Below are 26,377 nucleotides of genomic sequence, written 5' to 3'. Positions count from 1 at the left end.
ATTTTGGATACTGCATATGTTACACCCCAGATTCATATTACAGTAGCAAGTAGCCATTCATTTGTGTGGTGCCTTGATCTTCCTTGCCTGGGACAAGTTGTGCCTTGTCCTTGGCCTTCTATCTTAGAATCAATAGCCTTCCCTTCATCTCCAGTTTGTTCTTTTGTGTATTTTCCACCATCTTACCTTTCTTGTTTTGATTTATATATTCTACTTTAAACTAGTCCCTGATCTATAGAACTATTTATACCTGTATCCACAATTTAGACCCTGGTAACAGGCATTCCCAATCCTTCCATTTGATATTATCAAACACATACCCTGTCAACAGCTCCCTAACACACACAAAATAAAACCAAAATTTTGCATGACAATCAGCCTGCTTTACAATCTTGCCTTGACTTACTTTGTGTCTCATTACTCCATAGTATGAATTTTATTTTAATCAGATTGCTGCCTCGAATATACTCTGGATACTCTTTAAAACTGCATGCTCTTGACTTCAGGAAGGGCGCAGTTCAAGTTTCACATGCTTAATGAAATCTTGGACCCAGCAACCCTCAGTGAACCCTTCCTCTCCCAAGCTACCACTAAATGAAGACAATCCATTTAGTTCCTCTCCCACAGTGTTTATTGCCTCAGGGGTTTCCAAATATTCACTTCCCTTACCCCAACCCTACTTTCAACAGGAAAGCCTACTGGGAAAGCCAAATATGTAAAACGTCAACTCCAGGTGAAAATGGCACGAGAGAACCCCATGATCCACCTCCCTTTTGCCTACCTTTGAAGATACTCAGCCAATCTTAAATCTACTGGCCTATACCACGAATAAATATCATCACCTTTTCATGTCATCTTCCCTGCTGAATTATTAATTCCCTGGGGCATAGGCTCTGTCTTCTTGACCTCAAATTCAAATATTTAAGCATCAGGCACTGAGCCAGCAAGCCTATACTTTCAAAAATCTGGTCCCTAATATAATACCCCCACCCCATATTTTACACCTAAGATTAAGTGGAGGCTTGGAGAAAAGGCCTGCTTTAACTAGTGGGAAAGCTACAACTTATATCCAGGCCTTCAGAGTGTAAATTCAATGCACTTTCTATTATACTTCTAGATCTGGTCTGGGCTATTCCTTCCCAGAGTTCCTAAGAGAGAAACCAGCTGAGGCCAGGACCAGAGAGCCTAAGAGTCACAGCAATCATGAAGGCAACTCCAGCAGTGGAAAAAGCTCATGTGGTCCTGCAGCTATGACAATGCTAGGCGGTCCAACTACTCCATGATTCTGGGCTACTGGACTACCCCTGACAACTCCTTTTCTGTCTTTTCCTACTCCTAAATATCTCCAAAGCTTGAAAGGATAATGGCATCTTTCCATATAATTTACAATTAACATAAACCACAGAACAAAACGTTAACACGTCCAAGAATTAGTACTTATTTGCTTCTTTTACCTCCCCTTAACTATACCCTCAGGGGAATTGCTATTTTTTTTCTTTCCTATTTTACAGAAAAGAAAGGGGAAGGGAAAATGGCATATCTAATGAACAACTACTAATTATATTAGGGTAAATGCCAGAGACTAGATACTATTATATAAGGATTTAAAGTTGCAGTACTTAAGAATTTGCAAAAATAAAAATTTACCAGATAAAAATTAGACCCGCTATATTAATAATGCAAGCACATTTAAATAAGAGACTGCAATCCAACTTTCAAATGTTTTATTTTTAGTGTTTTTAAACATTTTAATACATCAAAGATATAAAATAATATATATTAGTTAAATCTGGATTTAATTTAGAATGAAGATATTTACTTATGTACAATACTGTGCTTCAAGGTATGGCTACCATAGGAACTTTCACATCTTCAAGTAATACTAGTTTCTCTGTAGATAGGGGGAGAGTTGGGTAGAATTCTCAAAATAAAGCATGCCCATTTTAGTTCAAACTAATTTTGCTTCCCCCGTTAACTACCAGTTTTTACTTCTTTTCTAACAGTCAGAAATACTCCATTGTCCTAACAATCTATGGATTCTCTGAATGAAAAATTAATAAAATTAAACATCTGTAAGATGACATTACTAACTGGTAACATCACTTGGCTATCTTTGTTCAAATCCTCAGATAACCCAGTAGATTAGATAGAAACAACAGACCAGAAATAACAATGAAATTAACCCAGTATTCCTCCTCTCTCCCTGCCAGGCACAAAACTTTGTTATGCTGAGACATGGAATACACTGAATAAAAAGTCTTTTGGTTAAATTTAGGGTAGAATGTATTTAATTAATTAATTAATTTTTAAAATTTAATTGAATGTATTTAAAACCAATTTATTGGTAGTGAAAGATGGCTTATAGGGTTTGTAGATATTTGTATTGGACCCCACGCAAAGGAATAGGTCACATTTTAGTTACTTGAAACTGGGGGCATCTGCCGGGCCAGTTTTAGCCTTTCAAAGCTACTAAAAGACATGAAAACAAAACAAACAAAAAAACACCTCTTTATCTTGCTAAGAATTCTCCTCTACAGAGTTATAGGGATAATTCAGGCTAAACTTTACAAATCCAAGTAAAGTTGGCATAAAACCTACATGCTTGAGAGCAGATGTGGCTCAAGCGGTTGAGTTCCTGCCTCCCACATGGGAGGTCTTGGGTTGGATTTCTGATGCTTCCTGAAAAAACAAAACAAACAACAAGCAAAACAAATGAAAAAAACAACTCAGGAAAGCCAACATGGCTCAGTGGTTGAATACTGGCTTCCCACATATAAGGTCCTGGGTTCAATCCCTGGCCCCAGGCACTTCAAAAAACAAAACAAAACAAAACAAAACTTAGGCTCTCTCTCACTAGAGGAGCCTGAACCAAATCTTGGTGTGTATTTCCATCTTTCCATCCCATTTCTCAGCAAGATCTCTTCTTTCCCCCATTTCCCAAATAAATTCTTTTTACTGGCCTAACTAAAAAACAAAACAAAACACACCAAAAACAAACAGAAAAACTACATACTTTGTTGGCTTTTAAAATGTTTAAGTGAAATTATTACTGCTTAAGAAAGCAATTGGATTGTTCTAGAGGAGTTTTTCTGTGTCAAGTACCTGAAAACCCTAAAGAAGCAACTATTACTATAACTACTTTTTTTTTTTTTACTATAATTACTTTTAATAAGGGGTAAGTGTACAAAAAAAATTAAGTCAATTAAACCAGAGAGTTTAAGATAAAATATATTATCAGGTATTTCAGAACTAGGATCCTTAAAAAAAGGTTACTATTAAATTAATGAGGAACTTGCCTATTGCTGAATACAGTCAAAGCAAGTTAGTGTTATGAATATGACTTTAGTAATAAACATTGTTCAGATTTCCCAAAACCAGACTGTTTCACATTAGCTATTAAAGGATTTGGTTCCTGTGTTCCCTGTTTATAAATTATAGGATTTTTGGAATTCTAATAACACTCAAGCAAACATAGGGTAGGAAAAGATAACCACTTACAGTGTCATTCTTAAAACACAGCCATACCTATGGTCAATGGGTATTTCTTAAGACCATCCCACACTTATTTAATGCTAAGCTCATTGCTTTCTGATTTGAAAGGATACTAATAAATAGAGCTAGCATACAGAAGCTGTATTTTACCCTAGCAATTCTGGCCATAGAGAACTTTGGAGAGTATAGTCATGATGGGAATTCTGCAGCACAGCCAAAGAAGGTTGCCCCCAAATTGTTTGATGATTAACAGCAAAACTTGCCTTCTTCAAGACTTCCTACTCCCTACCAACTTCAATTATGCTAGGAATAACACTGCTTTGCCTGGTTTTAAATCAAGAAACACACACACAAAAAAACAAACTAAAAGAAATCCTGACCCCAGGAACACAGAAAATATATCCAAGACTTTCAATATATTTGGGTTTGCATACCCAAACCAAAACCTTCTTGGTTTCTTCTATACTAATGTCTCAGAAGCCTTCAACAGTAGAACCAAATACAAGGTCAAAAATTATGTAGACCTAACTCATGTAAACTTCTCTGCCTAGACACACTCATGCCAAAATGTAAACGTAAATACAACCTTACACTAATAGTTTAGATTTTTACAAGAATAGAAATACAAAGACAAAATCTGAAAATTTATGGACAATACAAAAAGCAACTAAAATGTAGGTTTCACATTAAAAATAAAAGCTGAAAAGAGTTTTGTCCATTATTTTCTAAGAAAATAGACCTGGAGATTATTTATTTATGTAAACACTGCCTTGTAATAGTTATAACAATAAATTATAAATCTAGCTTACCTTTTCCTCAAAACAGATATAAATAAATGCAAGACTGAAAAGTTCTTTTATAATTCTCATTGTAGTCTGGTTTTTTTTTTTTTGTAGTCTGTTGTTAGGCTACTCAATATCAGAAGCTCTGCAAAGTTCGTTGCTTTATTTTTTTCTATTTTGCCCTAGCATAAAATCCATATGAAGGAAAGAAGACTGCTGTTAGGAAAATTTACCATTAGGTAGCTATTTCTTTAACATTTTTGAATTAGTGTTGCCACAGATTTCTTTTCAAACTTCTTCTCAAAAGCCAACACCAGTCCCTCCCTAGCTAAATTCAGTCCTGTTTTGCCACTTGAAAAAATGGCAATAACACTTCTTCTGACATTAAAGGTCACTTCATTTTAACTGGCATGAGAAACATCCTTCACCCTTCATGATTATACAATTTCCTTAGATGAAATGTTGGCAATTTCTTGTCCTAGCATGTAAAAGAATCAACAATTTAAGATATTAGATGATTCTGAAGTGTGAGATTTAAAACATAATAAAATTGGAATTGCCTTGTACCATTTCTCAATTGAAAAATAAAAAATCATGTTCAAAACAGATCCAAAGTGTGGTCATTCAGCACTGGTTGAAATTTGTTCGCAAAATACTCTTTTTGTGCCACATTCATTCAGGCTTCCCTATAGCTCATACAGGGATGGGAGTATGGATTAAAGTGCAAAAATAAAATACTTCACCAGGTAAGGAAAGAGCAGTCTTCTGGTGAGGGGCTTAATTTTAGACTTCCATAGGCCAGCACATTTTCTAACTTCTTATTTTAAAATGGAATGTAAAGACTACACAATTAATATTCCAAGTGGCTAAGCTCACCAGTTGGAGTTCAAATTCTAATTCCATAACCATCCTACTATTGAAACTATTATACAAAAAACAATATGATGAATGTTATCATAAGGGAAAATTACTTAAGGTATTAAATTTATAGTCTTATAAACAGCAGCTAAATTTTTATCACTTCCTGACTGCCAAAATAAAATTAAATAGAAAGAATGTATATACACAATTGTATTTAAAAACAGAAAGCAACAAAACCCTTGAGTATCCAAATATGTCTGAGACTGCTTACTTCTGATGCACAAGAAATTTCAATAACCGAAAAGTTTTATTATATCTGAAACCTGTTATCAATTTCTCTTCAGAAAGAGAAAAAGAGTTTGCATGCATACCTCCCTATTTAAGGACATAAGAGCTTTATCGAGCATCTGGTAAAACACTCCTATTTTACTCATTAAATAACATCATTTAAAAAGCATAAAATTTGAGCTGTCATCTGCCTAACAAATATAGCACAAAGTTATTCCGGGTACCTACATTACTAAGATTAAGTCAATTTTATTTTTATGTATACAACCATTTTTCTTTCGTGAATATTTACTGATGGTCATACAGAACCCTCAGAACAAAACAGGAACTGCATCTTTTGTTGCATCTTTGGTTAAAAAAAAAAAATGCCAGTACTACATTTGCATTAATGAGGAGGCAGGTAGCTTCCCTATCAGTACTCTGTCACCTCTTGAACTCTTTCATTCTCTTCTTGTTTTAGGCATCCTGGTATATTCAGAATCCTTTTTTTAAAGATGGCTCAAAAGGTAAAACTTATTTGTCAGTAAAATGGATTACTTTCCAGAGTTGAACTGCATTTTCTAAACAGACACAGAGATTAGTTCAAAGAATAAGTATTGCTCACTTGGTAGAGATTTTTCCTTTGAAGATGATAAGGAGCTTCAAAAGATATTATTTCTTGACTAGAGTCCAATTGGGAACCAATACAAATCCTTCAAACAGCAAACTGCTTAAATTGATTTGCTTAAATTCAATAAGGAAATACTTAACAGGTAAGGGTAACAGCCTGATCTCAAACATTAACTGCCTAAAGAGAAGGGCAGGAAAAATTTACTTAAATTTTCTGTTCAAATCTATGTAAAGACTCTTGATTGTTCTTTCTTGCTTTTTACAATCACAGCCCTGCTCAGAACAGGAGCTTTACTCATATAAGCCAAAAGCAAGGCATCCAGGAACAAGCTAGGGTGAAAAATCAATGTTATTCATTTTCAACAACTACAGTATATTTAACCACGAACTCATGACAAGGATACTGTCTTCAACCAATTAGCCTTTTCATTATTGCTGGTTTTGAAAATGGCCAACAATATTCATTAGGTACCGTGCCATTAACATTGCATTCAAAGAAAGAAAACATGGGAAACCAAATCCTTGCTCTCCTGCTCTGCTGATATGCTCTGGTATTGGCCAGAGTATGGTAGTACAAAAAGAGTCTTGTTGTGATATAAAAAGCAATAAATACATCAATGGAATAATGTTCATGGGCAGCCAAGATGAAGAAGATTCCAAAGAGGTTGAGAACCCAGGATAAAGTGTGCAAGAAATTCCAGCTTCTTGGCGTATCTGAGAAAAAGAGAAATATCATTTTAAAACCATGTATCTTCCAATGTCTCTAAGTCACATGTTTCTCATGTCAGTTCTGTTTCACCCATTCTTCTTAGGACTTGACACCCTTTCCACAGTCTCCTCTGCAACCTTCCATCTAATATGCATAGCAACACTGTAGAGATACTTACATTCAGTGACAAAGAAATTCAGCATAGTCAGGACAACTGTGTGGCCACTGAACATGTAATCTCCACAAGTGTGAACACCAGTCAAAGTCATACCAAAGCCACTCCAAATGGCAAAGGCCCGGTGTAATTTCTCCCATACACTGCCATATATCTATAAAGAAAAGTATAAATTAGTGCTTCAAAAGCTTAGGGAAGTGGAAGATTCCCAACATCCATTCCCACTGAAATTCAAATGCAGAGGCTTCACCTATACATAACCTACCAGATCACCAGTCTCATTCTAGGCAAACCTCAAGTACAGATGTTCAAAACTTGCCTATCCTCAGAAACATTTTGGTAATTAAATGAGATCACTGCAACTCAACTTCTCTGCTAGGAGTTCCTTTACAACAAAAATATAATGCAAAAACATTTCTAGGCTTTTATTTATTTATTTTTAAAAATTTCTCTCCCCTTCCCCTGCCTCCCCATTGTCTGCTCTCTGCGTCCATTCGCTGTGTATTCTTCTGTGTCCACTTGCATTCTTGTCAGCAGCACTGGAATCTGTTTTTTTTTGTTGAGTCATCTTGCTGCGTCAGCTCTCCGTGTGTGCAGTACCACTTTTGGGTGGGCTAAGCTTTTATCGTGCAGGGCGGCTCTGTTTGCAAGGCACACTCCTTGCGTGTGGGAATCCCCTATGCAGAGGACACTCCTTCGTGGCACGGCACTGCTTGCACGCATCAGCACTGCGGGTGGGCCAGCTCACCGCATGGGTCGGGTGGCCCTGGGTTTGAACCCTGAACCTCCCGGATGGTACGTAGATGCTCTATCAGTTGAGCCAAATCTGCTTCCCTAGGTTTTCAATCTAGTATCACAGTAGCAGTTGCTTAGCTGTCCTTGCCAATGAAAAGTAAGCTATGATAGAAACCAGTGGCTACCATTTCAATATCCATGTTATTTGCGACCAAAAATCCCAACTCCCACAAATAAACTTAAAAGAAATCCACTTTGAAGAAGAGTCTGAGCAACATTGACTTAATAAAAAAGGTATTTAATATATAATAATAATGATACAAAAATAGCTAAAATTTTATATGCACTTACTATGTAAGAGATTTGCTAAGTGCTTTATGTGTTACTACATTTAATTCCCACAACAATCCCATGAAGGGATTCAACTGTGCAGAAGAGTAATTTGTGGCTTAGAGAGATACATAGGTTGTAAGTCATATGGCCATGATGTGAACCCAGGGAGTCCAATTCTAAAGCCCTATACGTGTCTTAAACATTATAATATAGGTAAATGACCAAAAGGAACAAACTCACTAGATATCACAATCTTATTAGAAATCTCACCTGCTGATTATACAATGCCAGCTTTCCCTTTCTGCCTTGGTTGAGGGCATGAAAGGAAGAGGAATTTATTGTTGGAGAAAAGACAAGAGAAGGTACTAATAAGTACATATTGTTAAGTCCTTCTCTGACCTCTAATGAGAATAGGGTCAGAGATGTTACTATTGTGAAAGTAAAACATCAGGCAGTGCAGAGAAGAAACAGCTAGATGGCTTAGCTAAAGAAAGGAATCAACTAGTCCACAGAAAGCAATTATTGTGCAATTGTTCAATTCTCTTTGTCATCTTCAATGTCCCAAATATTTTTCCAGAAAAAAATGCAAACTGATTGGAAAAATAATTTTTTAACTAAAAATAAAAATGAAAGAAAGTATATTTTGGGAAGTAGATCTGGCCCAATGGATAGGGCATCCGCCTACCACATGGGAGGTCCAAGGCTCAAACCCAGAGCCTCCTGAACTGTGTGATGAGCTGGCCCATGCACAGTGCTGATGTGTGCAATGAGTGCTGTGCCAAGCAAGGGTGTCCCCATGTAGAGGATCCCCACGTGCAAGGAGTGTGCCCTGCAATGAGTGCGCCCCGTAAGGAGAGCCGCCCAGAGCAAAAAAAGTGCAGCCTGCCCAGGAATGGTGCTGCACACACGGAGAGCTGATGCAGCAAGATGACACAACAAAAAGACACAGATTCTGGGTGCCACTGACAAGAATACAGGCGGACACAGAAGAACACACAGCGTATGGACGCAGAGAGTAGATAACTTGGGGGGGGGGGTGGACGGGGAAGGGTAGAGAAGTAAATTTAAAAAGATAAATCTGAAAAAAAAAAGATAGTATATTTTTTAAAAAAGTGAAAGGCATCACTTCTGAGCTGAGGTAGCATAAAGCTCAAGTTCTTGCCCCTGCCTTGGTGACTGACAATAATCCAATGGGAAATATGTATCTGCTGGGCTAAGGCAATTGAGGGCTTTATTTGGTACTGAAAAATAATCTGGCCTCTACTAATACAGACTGGCTTTCCATACTCTAGCAAAATATTAAACTGGTTCAAATAAAGATGCTCTTTGAATTCCAGGAGGCAGAAATTTTAAATTTCTCACCTCACTTCAGATCACTACTCATTCAATTCTTTCTTTAATTGCTGCAACTCCAGAGGGTCTAGAGGCTGGACCCCAGATGACAGTGCAGCAACAGCAGGAGGAGATAGAAAAGGGTGTGTACAGCTACCGAAAACCATCAAATTTGATAACACCCAGAATATTATTATGCCAAGTTCCTATTTAGCCAAAATGAATGCCCCTTATTTAGGTTGTTTTTGTGTTCAGAGTCTCATAATAGCACTTGCTATATATCAGGCATTGTGTTAAGCACTTTGCATACAATACTTCATTTGATGCTCCATAGTAACTCTAAAAGGTTGATTTATTATTGCATCCATGTTCAAGGTCAAAAAAACTGAAGCACAGTGATCCCCCATGGTCTGGAGGAGAGAAACTGGTTAATAGTAAAATCACAAGCTAATTATTTAGTATTTGCTCCAAGAGGAGACACATCTATTCTGCAGTGTGGTTAGGATGATTAAATAAGATGAAATATGTGAGGCACTGGCGGCAGACTTGGCCCAGTGGTTAGGGCATCCATCTACCACATGGGAGGTCTGCGGTTCAAACCCCGGGCCTCCCTGACCCGTGTGGAACTGGCCCACGCACAGTGCTGATGTGTGCAAGGAGTGCCGTGCCACACAGGGGTGTCCCCCGTGTAGGGGACCCACGCGCAAGGAGTGCACCCTGTAAGAAGCCGCCCAGCACGAAAGAAAGTGCAGCCTGCCCAGGAATGGCGCCGCCCACACGGAGAGCTGACACAACAAGATGACACAACAAAAAGAAACACAGATTCCTGTGCCACTGACAACAACAGAAGCGGACAAAGAAGACACAGCAAAAAGACACAGAGAACAGACAACGGGGGGGGGGGGGAATAAATAAATAAATCGATCTTTAAAAAAAAAAAGAAACTTGTCCAGGGTAAACACTGAACATCAAGTGTTTGCATTATGAATATGCTGATAATGGATAAGAATGGTACGTCATCCTTGAGTTTCCCAGAGAGAAACCTGTGTTGTGTTGCTATCGGGCACAGTGCTTAACAGAGAAGAAAAGAGGTAATTCCAAAGACAAGAACCCTAAACCTCCAGCCAAGCTGAAAGAAAAAGCAGCCAAGTAAGACTGAAGCGTCCATAAATTCTGTGCTACATTCCATTTGGATCGTTGTTGGTTAATATATTTCTCATGTTCCTGTCACTAAAATAAATAATTTGCACTGATAATCACTTAAAAGCAAAGTGAAACACCACACAGCAGAAGGAATAGGATGCTTTGTTTTAAGTGTTTTTTTCCTTAAGGTGGGTCCACTGCTAAATGTCATAAACAGGTACGTTCTCTATTCTGTCCTCAATCCTCCAATGTCTGGGAATACAATTCCAAGCAATTAATTTATTACAATTAAAGTTCTAGATGGAGCTCACTGATAGCTAGTTATTATCACCTTAACTTTCTATTTTTAATGATCGCTTCTAGGAACACAAGATGATAAATAGGTTATAATTTAAAGCAATTACAGTATTTAGGGCAGATTCAAACAGAATGTCCATATATAACTAGTAATGAAAAACAGGCAGAAAGAGGTTGTCCATACTATAGAGAGAAGGGTATTTATTCTTTTAACATATTGCAGCTCTGTGCACATTTATCCTTCTTTATAGTAGCTGTCTCACAATTAAAACCCTTAGCTAGAGAAAATTTTCTTTTCAGTATAATCCTATATTTTTCTACTTTTATATCTTTTCTAATTAATTAGCATAGTAGTTGGAGGAAACTGTTCTATCCTTATTTCAACCATGTACAGAAATCTTTAAATATTAAAGATTTAAATTAAAAAAGATTTCAATATAAAAAATGAGACCGTGAAAGTATTAGATATCATTTTTTCTTTACCAGAATGGCAGTATCTCAAAATATTGATAATGAGTAGTGCTGACAAGGGGATGGGGAAACTGACATGCATACATTATTGGTAGTAGTGAGAAACTAGTCTTTTCTAGTGGGCATTTTAGCAATATGTATCACAATTTTTAATGTGCATACCATTTTGATTTGTAATTCCACTTCCAGGACTTTACCTTAAGGAGATAATCAAATAAGTACAAAAGCATGCATGTACAAGGATGTTTACTGTAACACTGTTTATAAATAATAAACTTCGGAAACAACCTAAATGTCCATTATTTGGAGACTGATACTCCAATGGAATATTCTGCAGCTATTAAAAGATGTGGTATAGCTATATATTTCTTCAGAAAAAAGTAAACAACATCCTATTAAATAAAAAAATTTGGGTAATGGAAAATGTCTGTAATATAATCCTATCTTTTATTTTAAAGTATCCCTGTATTGCCCTGTCTGGATCAAGATGGCGGAGTGAAATGTTTCAGGGCTCCATCCTCCACAGAAGCTATGAATAACTAGCAAGAACTGGAAGAAACATCTTCCCACAAGTTCCAGAAAATAGGTAAAGGACTACAGTAACAGGGTGAGGGCCAAATCAAGAAAAAGGCCACTTAAAAACAGTAGGATCTCATAGCTCCTTGGCTGGCCGTTCCCCTATCCCCTCCCTGGCACAGTGCACAGCCAGCCCATGCTCCCTGTGTGGTTCCCTAATCCCAGTTCCAGAGGGAGCAAAATAACCCTTGTGCACATACTGGAAGCATGCATGTCTGGCCCAATCCAATCAGTCTGGTAGTGGCCTAAAAGACCTGCTGTACTAGAACTTGTCCTGAGTGTAGAAAGTGGCTCATTGAGCTCTCCTATAGAATGCTTGGGAAAGTACCCTGGCTGTGCTGCCTGGGGCGAGGGATCAACGGCTGTAGGACATTTGATGCAGTGCCTAGGACTGTGAGGAAACTGTTTCCTAGGGAAGAGGGGACATTTGCATCCATGTAAGTGGGGATTCATAGGGTGACACACCAAGACATCACACATGTGCAGAAAGGATGAGGGAGGCCCCTATGTTCTGGCCAGGAGCTATTCTCCAAACACACTTAATGAATAAGCACTGAAAGAGAACACACACAGATAAATCTGCAAAGACTGAAAAAAGTGTTATCTTTTTTCCCCTTCTCTTCTTTTTTTTTTTGTTAGCCTCTAGCATTCAAGGAAAGCTCTGTCATAACACTAACAGGATACAAACTTAAGGAACGGACATCTCAGCCTAAATTCCAGCAATAACACACTACACTAACAAAATGTCCATGTTTCAACAAAAGATTACAAAACATACTAAGAGGGAAGTGGATGTGGCTCAACTGACAGTTGTCCACCTACCATATGGAGGGCCCAGGGTTCGATATCTGGGGCCTCCTGATCTGTGTGATGAGCTGGCCCATGTGCAGTGCTGCTGAACACAAGGAGTGCCGTGCTACGCAGGGGCGCCCTTGCCCCACACCCAAGGAGTGCACCCCGCAAGAAGAGCTGCCCTGCGTGAAAAAAGTGCAGCCCACCCAGGAGTGGCGCCACATACACGGAGAGCTGATGCAACAAGATGACGCAAAAAAGAAGAGACTCAGTTTCCCAGGGCCGCCTGACAATGCAAGCGGATGCAGAACATACAGCGAACAGACACAGACAGCAGACAATGGAGGGGGGGGGGGGAGAGAAATAAATAAAATAAATCTTAAAAAAAAAACAAAGAAACAGGAAGGAATGTCTCAGGCAAAGGAGAAGATTAAAGCATTAGAAAACATCGATGGGGAAGTGGGCTTGACCCAATGGATAGGGCATCCGCCTACCACATGGGAGGTCCGCAGTTCAAACCCCGGGCCTCCTTGACCTGTGTGGAGCTGGCCCACGCGCAGTGCTGACGAGTGCAATGAGTGCTGTGCCATGCAGGGGTGTCCCCCGTGTAGGGAAGCCCCACGTGCAAGGAGTACGCCCCGTAAGGGGAGCCGCCCAGTGCGAAAGAAACTGCAGCCTGCCCAAGAATGGCGCCGCACACACGGAGAGCTGACACAAGATGACGTAACAAAAAGAAACACAGATTCCCGGTGCCGCTGATAAGGATAGAAGCAGTCACAGAAGAACACAAAGCAAATGGACACAGAGAGCAGGCAACTGGGGGGGAAGGGGAGAGAAATCAATTTTTTTTAAAAATCTTAAAAAAAAAAAGAAAGAAAACATCCATGAGGAGAACCAGACCATAGACCTCCAAAGAGAATTGTGAAAGCTGCAAAAGAGAAGCAATGTATCATATATGAGAGCCTTGATAAGATTAAGTATTAATTCCATTTATAATAGCAACTAAAAGAATCAAATATTAGGAATAAACTACAAACATTGCTAAAAGAAACTGAGGAAGACTTAAATAAGTGGGAGGACATTCTGTGTTCATGGACTGGAAAAATAAATATCCTTGTCAGTTCTACCCAAACTGATTTACAGATTCAATACAATCCCAATAAAAATCCCAAAGCCATTTTTGCAGCAATGGAAAAGCCAATTATCAAATTTATTTGGAAGGGTAAGGGGGCTCAAATAGCCTAAAATGTCTTAAAAAAGAAGAACGAAGCTGGAGGACTCACTTCCTGACTTTAAAGCCTAATACTGAGAAGCAGATGTGGCTCAAGTGATTGGGTTCCCGTCTACCACATGGGAGGTCCAGGGTTCAATTCTTGGTGCCGCCTGGTGAAGGCAAGCTGGCACGTGAGGCAAGATGACCCAAGCTGTGAGCTGGCCCAAGCAGAGTGCTGGCCCCTGTGTAGCAGTGCTGGCCCAAGAGAAGAGTTGGCACAGCAAGATGATGCAACAAAAAGAGACACAGAGGAGAAACAATAGGAGACGCAGCAGACCAGGGAGCTGAGGGGGCGCAAGAGATTTAACACCTCTCTCTCACCCCAGAAGACCCCAGGATCGGTTCCCAGTGCCGCCTAAAGAGAAGACAAGCATATATAGAAGAACGCACAGCGAATGGACACAGAAAGCAGACAATGAGGTGGGTGGAAAACAAATAAATCTTAAAAAAAAAAAAGCCTAATACTTAACTACAGTGGTAAAAACGGCATAGTACTTGTATAAAGATAGACAGATTGACCAATGGAATGACTCAAGAACTCAGAAATAGACCCTTACATCTATGGTCAAGTGATTTTTAACAAGGCTGTCAAGCCCTCCAAGCTGGGCCAGAACAGTCTACTCAACAAATGGTGCTGGGAGAATTGGATATTCATATTCAAAAGAAAGGAGGAGGACCCCTATCTCACACCTTATACAAAAATTAACTCAAAATGGATCAAGGACCTAAATATAAAAGCAAGAACCATAAAACTTCTAGAAGAAATTATAGGAATATAGCTTCAAGGCCCCCTGGTAGGTGGTGGATTCTTAAAGGAGATAAGAGGAAGACTGAGATAGACTACTGATGTTTAATGTATGTAGAAGTTTTAATTAGCTTTACTGTAAAAGTGTGGAAATGTATAGAGTGAATGGTAACACATAGTAACAGCTAGTTAACAAATGGGGATGTGGCTGAAAATGGTAGACCTATATATATAAATGCCAATTGACAGAATGCTAGAGAATAATCTAGGAACTGAAAAACACAGTAAACCAAGAGGTGGATGAGAACTGTGGTTGATGGTTACAGATGCAAAAGTGTCCTTTGTGAGCTGGAGCAGATGGACATCACTACTGCACAGTGTTTGGAATGTGGAGAAGCACTGGAAAAATACAACTGGAGTGACCTATGAGCTGTGGTTAGTAGCAATAATATAATAGTCTTACATCTATGCCAAAGATGTACTATGTGGATAATGAGGCAGTATGGAAAATGTGTGCCAAATGTACACTCTGAATGTGGTAACAATCAGATGATATTATATTATTTGTAACAAATGTTCCACCACAATGTGGTATGTTGATGATAGAGTGGTGTTGTTTGGGAATTCTGTACATGTGCATGATTGTTTCATAAATTTACAACTTTGGTCATAAAAATATATTTAAAAAATAATAATAGGGTGGGTTGGGGGAAAAACACACCAAATAAGATAAGGACTATGATTAGTAGTAATATTTTGACAATATTCTTTCATAGTTTATAACAAACGTCTCACGACAATGCAAGGTATTGGTAGAGGGGTTGATGTTTGGGACCCCTGTATGATGTTATGCATGTTTGCTTTATAAGTTCACAACTTTTACTATACATTTAATAGTTTATGTATGTTCATATATACATGATATAAAAATAATAATAGGGTTGGTTGGGGGAAAAATACTTTGGTTAGTAGTAATATTTTGACAATGCTCTTTAATCAGTTAAAAAAGCTTAACAACAATTCAAGTTATTAGTGGTAGGGTGAGTTATGAGAGTTCCTGTATGATATTATATATGTTTGTTTTGTAAGTTCACAACTATTACTATATACTTAATGGTTATGTATGAGTGATATACTTCAATAAAAAAAACACACACACATTTCCTTTACAATAAATGCTAGGTGTCTTATTAACCCTTTCCGCTTTCTTACTGGTTGGTCTAAGCATTCCTAATAACTAAAGAAAGTTTTGTTAACGTTCAAGCTTAAGGGTATATTTTTAGCTCTTGATCTCTGGTTGCTTAATCTTCCCTTGTTAACATTTCAGCTATTTATATTGCAGTAGAAAAAAAATGATGCCTTTTTTTTTTTTTTTTTTTTAACACTTAACAAAAGGTGTTAATACATTTGAGTATTTGGGAACAGAGAATCAAAGCATGGAGACTAAGAAAGGGTAAGATAATAAATTGTTTGGTCAAATTTAATGAGTCACGACAGCAAATTATATATATACAATATAGAGGATTTTCAGGGTCTTTTTATTTGTAAAATAACTCATTACCTTTTTTTTGTTCCCATCGGTATAATTTCTCCCCTTTCATGTTTACCCAGAAGAGAATATATGTCTACAATGTGCCAAAACAACAACCTACTAAATCTAAAACAAAAACTAAAAATCACCCATTATTATGTATATCCCAGAAAAAGCAAAGTTTAGAGTATTGGTACTATATTTTAAAAGGAATGTAGTCAAATGGCAATATCTGGGAAAAAAAAAAAAAGGAGGGAGTGATGAAGCCAAGTAAAGGGACCAGGATCATGGCATATAAGGAAATAAAGACACAGGATGGCTAGCCTGTGAAAGGGAAAGCAGACAATGATAATTGAAAGAAACTTCCTACCTTTTTTTGATAGCACCATAGGGTAGAACTAGTATCAATGGATAGAATTCACAGGGAGGTAGATTCCAGCTTAAGATTTTTACCAAATTATTTCTAGAGATTTATTACAGATACTGCAAAAATTGAAAAACGTATTTTAATATTAAAAGCCAAGTCTTAGCCTTACTGAATATATGGTACTATCAATCCACCCAGAACAAGAGGAAAGAATGATATAGAACATAGCAGGCTACCTTTCCAGTACACTGCAGGTGCTGTCCTGGCACGGAGAGGGAGGTCACAAACATGGTAAAGCAGCGAAGCAAGAATACAGTGCCCATCAGACTACAGAGCCTTCGCAGAAGTATTGACCTGTGAACAGAGCAACCACAAAGGGAAAATGTTTAAAGAAAACAAACCAAAATACCCCAGACATCAGATATTTACTTAATGGGCAATAGGAAGGAAAACCACTGACTCTTGCAGAAGGCAGAAGTCTTAGACCACATAGTGTCTCTAAGAACTTCCTGTGATGATGAAAATGTTCCCTAACTGTGCTTGTCCAACATGCTTTTCATTAGCACATACGGCTCTTGAGAACTTGAAAAGTGACTAGTGTGACTGAGTAAATGAATTTTATATTTTATTTCTTTTTAATGAATTTAAATTTAAATAGCTACATATGGCTATTGCCTGCCATGCTGGACAGTGCAGACCTAAAATAGATTCTAAAATCATCACTTCCTTGATAAAGTATGGCTAAGAGAAAGTAAGAGTTATGCAAGAGAGCTAAGACACTCTTAGCCAATACCTAGTCTATTAGTGTTAGTCGTATTACTCAAATTATTTATTTAGAAGTTTAATTTTGCTCCTTTATACAACACTGTAAACTGGCTAATGATAGTAGCTATCTAATACAAATTCTAATTTCTCCGCTTAAGCTATAAAATACTAAATTTTATAGCTGGGATTATATCTCAAAAATTTGAATAACAGTTATTTGGTTAATCATGAACCACACTGTGACACAGTATTGCTTGTTATTAATATATTATTAAACCTTTAATGTTTTATATCTTCAAAACAGACTGTAAGATTTTTGAGGGGAGGGACTATGCATTATGCTTTTTTCACAATGTTTCTCCCTCCCTCAAAAAAAAAACACTGAACAAAAGGCTAGTCTTAAACTTTAGTGTGAACACCTAGATGAAGCCTAGGTACTGCATTTTAATAAGTTCCCAAGGTGATTCTAATGAAAGCAGTGCATGGACCACACTTTGAAAAACACTTTCTTAGACTAATCATGGTCATTATAATGTACAGACATTTCCAAGAAAATTCTAAACAGTCATGTTTCCCCTCTCCAAAAAACACACAAACAAACCTAGGTGTACAGTTAAACCAAGGGCATGTGTTGAATGTTGTGGTAATAGAAGGGAATTGGTTAGATAGTATATTCATTATAGAATTTTCTGTTGTTGACACACAAAAGACAAATTAATAAACTGTCATGGAGACTATGATTGCCCAGCCTCATCTGCTGTGCTCCAGCAACACTTTTATCCTGGCCATTCAACACAATTCATGAAAATCATGCCTTTTCATTGATACTTTTTAAAATAATAAAATCCTGGGAAATGGACTTTGGCCCAGTGGTTAGGGCGTCCGTCTACCATATGGGAGGTCCGCGGTTCAAACCCTGGGCCTCCTCGACCCGTATGGAGCTGGCCATGCGCAGTGCTGATGCGCACAAGGAGTGCCGTGCCACGCAAGGGTGTCCCCCGCGTGGGGGAGCCCCCACGCGCAAGGAGTGCACCCGTGAGGAAAGCTGCCCAGCGTGAAAAGAAAGTGCAGCCTGCCCAGGAATGGCGCCGCCCACACTTCCTGTGCCACTGACAACAGAAGCGGACAAAGAAACAAAAGCAGACAAAGAAACAAGACGCAACAAATAGACACCAAGAACAGACAACCAGGGGAGGGGGGGGAAATTAAATAAATAAATAAAATCTTTAAAAAATAATAATAATAAAATAAAATAATAAAATCCTTATTCAATTTATAAGATAATAAGGCCCGATAAATGAATTACCTAAAGTAAAAGAGTTGTCTGTTATTTTTCACTATTTCCACTTCACTTTAACTTTTAGCTATAAAACGTTAAATCGATTCTTATTTGTGATCTCTTTTATCTATTTGGTTTTCAACTTTATTTAAATGTCAGAAAATTTTCTTTATTAGGAATAGTGAATTACATTATAATATTTCAAAATAAACTTAAATTTATATGTCATATGTATATTTTGATTAAATCTTATTTTCTTACCAAAGACTTATATAATTACAGAAACTTCTTAAGTCATTGAGTCTCTTATTCTACCTTTGTATAATCATGATATCTTATCATGCTAATTCTATAATGTTTTCAAGGACTTGTGAGGGATGGTTAGTGGAATATTTGAAAATGATCATGTGCCTCTTAGTATTACAGTGTAAATTACTCAATTTACCAATGTATTTCCTTTTTTTTTTTCTTTTGGAGGTACTGGAGATAGGGATTGAACCCGGGACTTCATTTATGGGAAGCCAGGATAAAACACTGAGCTACTCTGGCTCCCCCAATGTATTTCAACAACTAAAACATTTTTATTCCTCTTTAAAAAAAAAAACAATATTAACACTTGCATAACTGGCCACTGCTATTCTTTGCTAAACCTACCAAAATTTCCCATGGAAGGAAAATTCTGTCCTATTTTGAAGAATGGATAAATTCAAATTGAAATCTATGGGGTCTTTAGAGGCACAGTTAAACCAGAGAGTGGCAGTGTTACCCAGGTTTTAAAACCACTTCTGGGGAAGTGGATGTGCTCAAGCGATTGAGCTCCCGGCTGCCATATGGGAGGTTCCAGGTTTGGTACCCAGTGCCTCCTTAAGAAGACGAGCAGGACAGCCAGCTGATGCAACAGGCAGGCACGGCGAGCTGACGTGGCTGGGTGATGCAGTAAGAGACAGGAGGAAAACACAATGAGAGACACAACAAAGCAGGGAGCAGAGGTGGCTCAGGCGATTGGGCCCCTCCCTTCCACATTGGTGGTCCGGGGTTCAGTTCCCAGTGCCTCCTGAAAAAGAACACCAGCACACAACAAGCAGACACAGTAGATGCAAACAATGAGGGGGTGGGAGAAATAAGTAAAACAAATCTTTAAAAAACCCAACAATACTTTTCTGCTTTTAAGTAATCCAGGGTTAAAAATATTACTCCAAAATAAGAATGACACTTAAAATAGCCTAAAACTGGGACAAGAATAGCACTCATCAACCTTTCTTTTCACCTTCAAAGCACTAAACTAACTTCTGCATAGGACCTAAGCCCTTCATTGTGGCTTGCCCAAGCATTCCCTAGTGAGGAGAAAGGATCTAAGATTCAAGAAATTGCCCTTATTTCTCTCTAGCATTCCAAAGAAAGTGGATACAGCTACAACATCCATAAACTTTACAGTTCTTAAATTTTTCCCTTACCACCTTATTTTTGGCTTAAATGAAGTATTTTTCCCATTTAAAGTAGGAAAGGAGCCTCCTCTTAGGTTTTTCAGCTAAAACAAAACAAAACAAAAAAACTACTTTCAATTTTATTTTTTGGTGACGCACTCTCCCTATTCAGCAACTTTCTACAGCACCTGAAATAAACCACACTGAGTTGATGTATATGGTGTGCAAAATAATCATTTTGAAAGTGTCCCTCTTCCAAGCAGAGAACAATTTCTTCCATCCATACATTAGACCAGTCTGTCTTTGGAGGACTTCCTGTCCTCCTATGGAAAATGACATTTCCCTTTTTTTTTTTTTTTTTTTTTTGAGGTCCCCGGGCCAGGGATTGAACCCAGGATGTCGTAAGTGGGGAGCCAGCACTCAACCACTGAGCCACATCAGCTCCCCACTGCTTGTTTATAAAGAAAGATAAGGTTAGACTGCCAATGGCTGGCCCACTGGCTGATCATCCCCATATCTGATCTTTCCGTGCAAAATACATTCAAAATATTACTAAATAGATATTATCTTAGACTGACTCTTTAGTTGATAAAACCCAAAACATTTCCTTTGTCAGTAATTACAATGTCGGGAAGCGGATTTGGTTCAACTGATAAGAGTGTACTGCCTACCATATGGGAGGGTCTGGGTTTGAACTCCTGACCTGTGTGATGAGCTGGCCCACACACAGTGCTGATGCATGCAAGGAGTGCCGTGCTATGCAGGGGTGTCCCCCGAGTAGGGGAGCCCCATGTGCAAGGAATGCACCCCTGCAAGGAGAGCCACCCCACGTGAAAAAAGCACAGCCTGCCCAGGAGTGGTGCTGCACATACGGAGAGCTGATGCAGCAAGATGGTGCAACAAAAAGAAACACAGATTCCTGGTGATACTGACAAGAATGCAAGCGGAAACAGAGCATACAGCAAATGGACACAGAAAGCAGACAATGGTGGGGGACGGGAAGGGGAGAGAAAAAAATAAATATGTTACACTTACCATTAAGAAAATTAATAAGGAAACTGGAAGAAAAAGACAAGGTTTGATGATTTTTACACAACAGACTCAAACTCTTTTAATAGAATAAGAGAGGTACCTGTGCTTGTGAAGAAGAAGAACCAGGAGCCAAATATAGCACAGAATCATGCCACATACTTCTGTCATGGCAAAGGCCCATGGAATTCTAGGAACACTGGAAGAAAAGAAAAATTAAGCTAATGCACATATCTTTTTCAATAAGATATTCTTCTAAAAATTGTCTTAAATTGTTTATTTGCTTTATATAACTTCTTTTAGAAGAGAATATTTTGGGACTTAGGGGAAAAAATTGTTTCATAAAATACCTCTATTTATAAGAAACTGTTGGTTGTCTGTGATTCCCCATCATGGTTCACTGTAAAGAAGAAACAACCCTTTTCTCCCTCCCTATTGCACGGTAGACCTTGAAATAGAACTGTCCACAAAATACACAATGGCATAGTGGAGGGAGTGGGGTATATGGAAATCGCCTTTATTTTTCTTTTTCAGGATTTATTTTATTTATCCCTCCCTCCCCCCTTCACTGTTTGTGCTTGCTGTCTGATCTCTGTAATCATTCATTGAGTGCTTGTCTTCTTTTTATGAGGCATCCGGGAACCGAACCCAGGACCTCCCATGTGGGAAAGAGGTACCCAATGGCTTGAGCCATCCCTGCTTCTCCACTTGTTGTGTCTCTCATTGTGTTTCCTCATTGTGTCTCTTTGTTACGTCACCTTGTTGTGTCAGCTCCCTGCATCAGCTTATCATGTCAACTTGCTATCTTGTGTGTATTCTTTAGGAGGCACTGGGAACTGAACCCAGGACCTCCCATGTGGTAGGTGAGTGTCCAACTGCCTGAGCCACATCTACTTCCCAATCTCCTATAAATATATATACATTTTTTTTCCTAAAGATTTATTTCTCTCCCCTTCCCGCGCCACCCCCCCTCCCCCAGTTGTCTGCTCTCTGTGTCCATTCACTGTGTGTTCTTTTGTGCCCACTTGCATTCTTGTCAGCATCCTGGGAATCTGTCTCTTTTTGTTGCGTCATCTTGCTACATCTGCTCTCCGTGTGTGCAGTTCCAACCCTGGGTAGGCTGCAGTTTCTCTCGCGCTGGGTGGCACTCCTTGCAGGTTGGGCTCCCCTATGCGGGGGACACCCCTGCATGGCACGGCACTCCTTGCGCATTAGCACTGCGCATGGGCCAGCTCATCACATGGGTCAGGAGGTCCTGTGTTTAAACCGCGCTAGGCGGACACTCTTATCTGTTGAGCCAAGTCCCCTTCCATATATATATATATATATATATATATATATATATATATATATATTTTTTTTTTTTTTTTAAAGATTTGTTTATTTTCTCCCCCTTCCCGGTCTCCTGCCCTGCTGTTTTTGCTGTCCGTGTTGTCTTCTCTTCTGATTTTCTCTCCTCTAGGTTTCGCCAGGATTGGATCCTGGAGACCTCTGATGTGGAGAGAGGTTCCCTGTCAAATGAGCCACCTCAGTTCCTGGTTTCTGCTGCACTTCTCTTTGACTCTCTCCGTGCCTCTCTTTTGATGAGTCATCATCTTGCTGTGTGACTCACTTGCATGGGGCACCATGCTCACCATGGGGATACCCGCGCAGGCACTGGCTTGCCGTGCGGGCATGCTTTCTTTTCCTCTTTTTACCAGGAAGCCCCAGGGATTGAACCCAGCTCCTCCCATATGGTAGGCGGAAAATCTATCACTTGAGCCCCATCTACTTCCCTCTCCTATATTTTTGATGTAACATTTATATAATCTAAAGCTTCTTTAAAATTAAAAAACTAATTTTAAAAAATGGCAGAAAGGCTCACTTCTTGTATGATGAGTTCATTTCTGAATCCAAGTCGGGCTTGAACGTGACACTTAACATGTGTATATATATATGTGTGTGGTTTTGTTTCAGAAGTGTTAAAATGGAGGGTTTTTTTATGTGTGTTTTTTTTAACACTTCTTTATTACTCTGCCTTGTATCACCATTTTCTTCTATCTTTTCCACTGGTCCCTCTTCTCTCCTCACCAAATTCACAGGTCCTGTGGTTACCAACTAAAATAAGAGACACGTCACATTTCTGATTTTAAAAACAGGAAAGAAGGGAGAGAGAAAGGAGGGAGGGAGGTGGGTAGGAAAAAATGGAAATGAAAATAAGCCAAATAGGACATTTCTGGGTGGTAGGAGTATTGGTGGTTTGGTGTTTTTTTTTTAACAAATCAATTTTATTGATAAATATTAATTAAGCATACAAATCATCCAAAGTGCATGTGATTGTGCATATAAAATCATCATCATCAGAGCAATTTCATTATATCAATAATAATAACATTAAACAAAAAGCTAACTAAAAAGAGAATTCTTCACCCCTAACCCCTCGATGGTTTCCCTGCTGTATATAGCTACTATTTCTGGATATTCTTGCACATTTATTTATTTATTTATTAAGTAGTTTTACTGAGATATATTCGTATACCATATGATCTATCCAAAGTGTACAATCAATGCATTTTAGTATAATCACAATGTTCTGTGTTCATCACCACAAAAAATTTTAGAACAATTTCATTATTCCAAAAAGAAAAACTCCCCACCCTTTAGCAGGCTTTCCTCAGCCCTACATAAACACTAGTCTAACTTCATCTTTTGGTTTTGAGGTACAAGGGGCTGGAGATTGAATTCAGGACCTTGAATGTAGGAAGCTGACACTCAACCACTGAGCCACATCGGCTTCCCTGAATTGGTTTTTCTGTTGGTTTTGCTTGTCTGTTTTTTAAGGATGCACAGGGAACCAAACCCGGGACTTCCATGTCGAAGGCGGACACTCAACTACTTGAGGTACATCTTCTCCCCCTAACTTCATCTATATAAATTGATTTATATTTATGTGTTTTATATAATATGCAGTAATTTGGGTCTGGTTTTTTCACTTAGTATTATGTTGTGGGTTTTTTTGACTGATATTAACATCTTGCAGTGTTAACATATATTTGCTCAGTTTCAAAGATAGTCTTATATATGCAATTTTACCCATATTCATAATTCACTTGCAGTTTTATTATATTATACGGTTCCATGTTACATTTTTTAGCTTTCTTTTTACTAATATACATGTCAACAGACTTTCCCTTTAGAACACTTTCTTTTTTTCTCTCTTTTTTTTAAAAGATACTTAGATTACATAAATGTTACAGAGAATATATAGAGGATTCCCATATGCCCTGCTCCCCAAACCTCTCACATTTTCCCATATTAGCAACATCATTCATTAGTGTGATACATTCATTGCAATTGATAAACACATTTTGGAGCATTGCCACTAAGCATGGATTCTAGTTTACATTTAATTTACACTCTCTCCCACTCAATTCTGTAGGCTGGGGCAGTATATATATTGGTCTGTACCTGTCATTGTAATGTCATTCAGGAAGATTCCCTAGTTCCGAAAATGCCCCTGTATTACACCTGCTTTTCCCTCTCTCTACCCTTAGAACCTCATTGGTCACTGCCTCCACATGAGTGATATTTCTCCCATTGCTAGAATCACAAGCCTTTAGATCACTTTCATACCCACATAATAGTACTGCTAGTTACAGACATTATGTTGGGCTTTAAACTTTTCCATTCATTTCCAAAGATAAACAAACAACCTTTTTACCAATTCTGTACAAGTTAACCCTCAGCTTTCCGTTTCTAACCTCATTCTATTTTCTAGTGGCCCATAGTCAAGTTACTAACTTCAAGGGATTACACAATATATTTAGCTCATAGTAGAACAATTATACAGTATTTATCCTTTTGTGTCTGGCTTGTTTCACTCAACATAATGTCCTCCAGGTTCATCCGTGTTGGCATATGCTTTACAACTTCATTTCTTCTTAAAACTGCATAACATTCCATCATGTGTATGTATCACAATTTGTTTATCCATTCTTCTGTTGATGGACACCTGGGTTGTTTCCATCTTTTGGCAATGGTGACTAATGGCGCTATGAACATTGGTGTGCAGATATCTGTGTCACTGCTCTTAGTTCTTTTGGGTATATACATAGTAGGGTATTGCTGGGTCACGTGGCAAATCTATATTCAACTTCCTCAGGAAATGCCAAAGTCTTCCACAGTGGTTGTACCATTCTACATTCCCACCAACAGTGAATAAGTATTCCTATCTCTCCACATCCTCTCCAGCAATTGTAGTTCTCTGACTTTAAAAAAGTGGTCATTCTAATACGCGTGAAATGATATCTCATTGCAATTTTAATTTGCATTTCTCTAATTTCTTAGTGACGAATGTTTTTTCATGTGATTTTTCACCATTTGTTTTTCTTCTTTGGAAAAATGTCTAATCAAGTCTTTTGCCCATTTTTAAAAAAAGATTTATTTATTTATTTTTAATCTCTCTCCTCTTACCTCCCCTCCCCTTACCCGCCCCCCCCAGTTGTCTGCTCTCTGTGTCCATTTGCTGTGTGTTCTTCTGTGATGGTGTCTATCCTTATCAGCGGCACTGGGAAACTGTGTTTTTGTTGTGTCACCTTGCTGTGTCAGCTCTCCATGTGTGCAGCACCATTCTTGGGCAGGATGCACTTTCTTTTGCACTGGGCGGCTCTCCTTATGGGGCGCACTCCTTGTGCATGGGGCTCCTCTACATGGGGGTCACCCCTGTGTGGCACGGTACTCCTTGCACGCATTGTACTGCACATGGGCCAGCTTCGCACAGGTTAAGGAGGCCCAGGGTTTGAACCATGGACCTCCCATGTGGTAGGAGGACACCCTATCCATTGGGCCAAGTCTGCTTCCCCTTTGCCCATTTTTTAATTGAGTTGTCTTTTTATTGTTGAGTTGTACCATTCTTTAAATATCATGGATATTAAACCCTTATGAGATATATGATCCCCAAATGTTTTCTCTCATTGAGTCAGGTGCCTTTTCAACCTTTTGACAAAGTCCTTTGAGGTGTAAAAGTGTTTAATTTTGAGAGATCCCATTTATCTATTTTTTCTTTTGTTGCTTGTACTTTGGGTGTAAGGTTTAAAAAAACTACTGCCTACCACAAGATCTTATGATGTTTTCCTACATTTTCTTCTAGGATATTTATGGCTGTAGCCTTTACATTTAGGTATTTCGTCCATTTTGAGTTTATTCTTGTATAGAGAGTGAAATAGGGGTCCTCTTTCATTCTTTTGGTTATGGATATTCAGTTCTCCCAGCACCAGCTGTTGAAGAGACTGTTTTGCATCATTAACATAACTTTGGTAGGTTTGTTGAAAATCAGTTGGCTGTAAAGGTGAGGGTTTATTTCTGTATTCTTCATTCTATTCCACTGATTG

At 38.5% G+C, this 26,377-nt stretch overlaps 1 protein-coding gene across 4 annotated transcripts in view; it reads right to left on the bottom strand.

The window, feature by feature from the left end:
- Window positions 1-1,707: 1,707 nt before the first annotated feature.
- Window positions 1,708-26,377, bottom strand: part of SAMD8 (sterile alpha motif domain containing 8) — a 90,674-nt gene continuing 66,004 nt past the window's right edge. For all 4 annotated transcript variants that reach the window (XM_058299096.1, XM_004477382.3, XM_058299095.1 and 1 more), the window contains exons 3-6: window positions 21,112-21,207; window positions 16,748-16,865; window positions 6,920-7,070; window positions 1,708-6,746 (exon numbers count right to left, since the gene is read on the bottom strand). In XM_058299096.1, coding sequence (XP_058155079.1) covers window positions 6,442-6,746; window positions 6,920-7,070; window positions 16,748-16,865; window positions 21,112-21,207 — 670 coding nt within the window. In that variant the 3' untranslated portion in view covers window positions 1,708-6,441. The remainder of the gene's footprint in view (window positions 6,747-6,919; window positions 7,071-16,747; window positions 16,866-21,111; window positions 21,208-26,377) is intronic.

This window comes from Dasypus novemcinctus, chromosome 6 (assembly GCF_030445035.2).
Source record: "Dasypus novemcinctus isolate mDasNov1 chromosome 6, mDasNov1.1.hap2, whole genome shotgun sequence".
NCBI lineage: Eukaryota > Metazoa > Chordata > Mammalia > Cingulata > Dasypodidae > Dasypus > Dasypus novemcinctus.
This window is presented reverse-complemented; position numbering and strand designations above follow the sequence as displayed.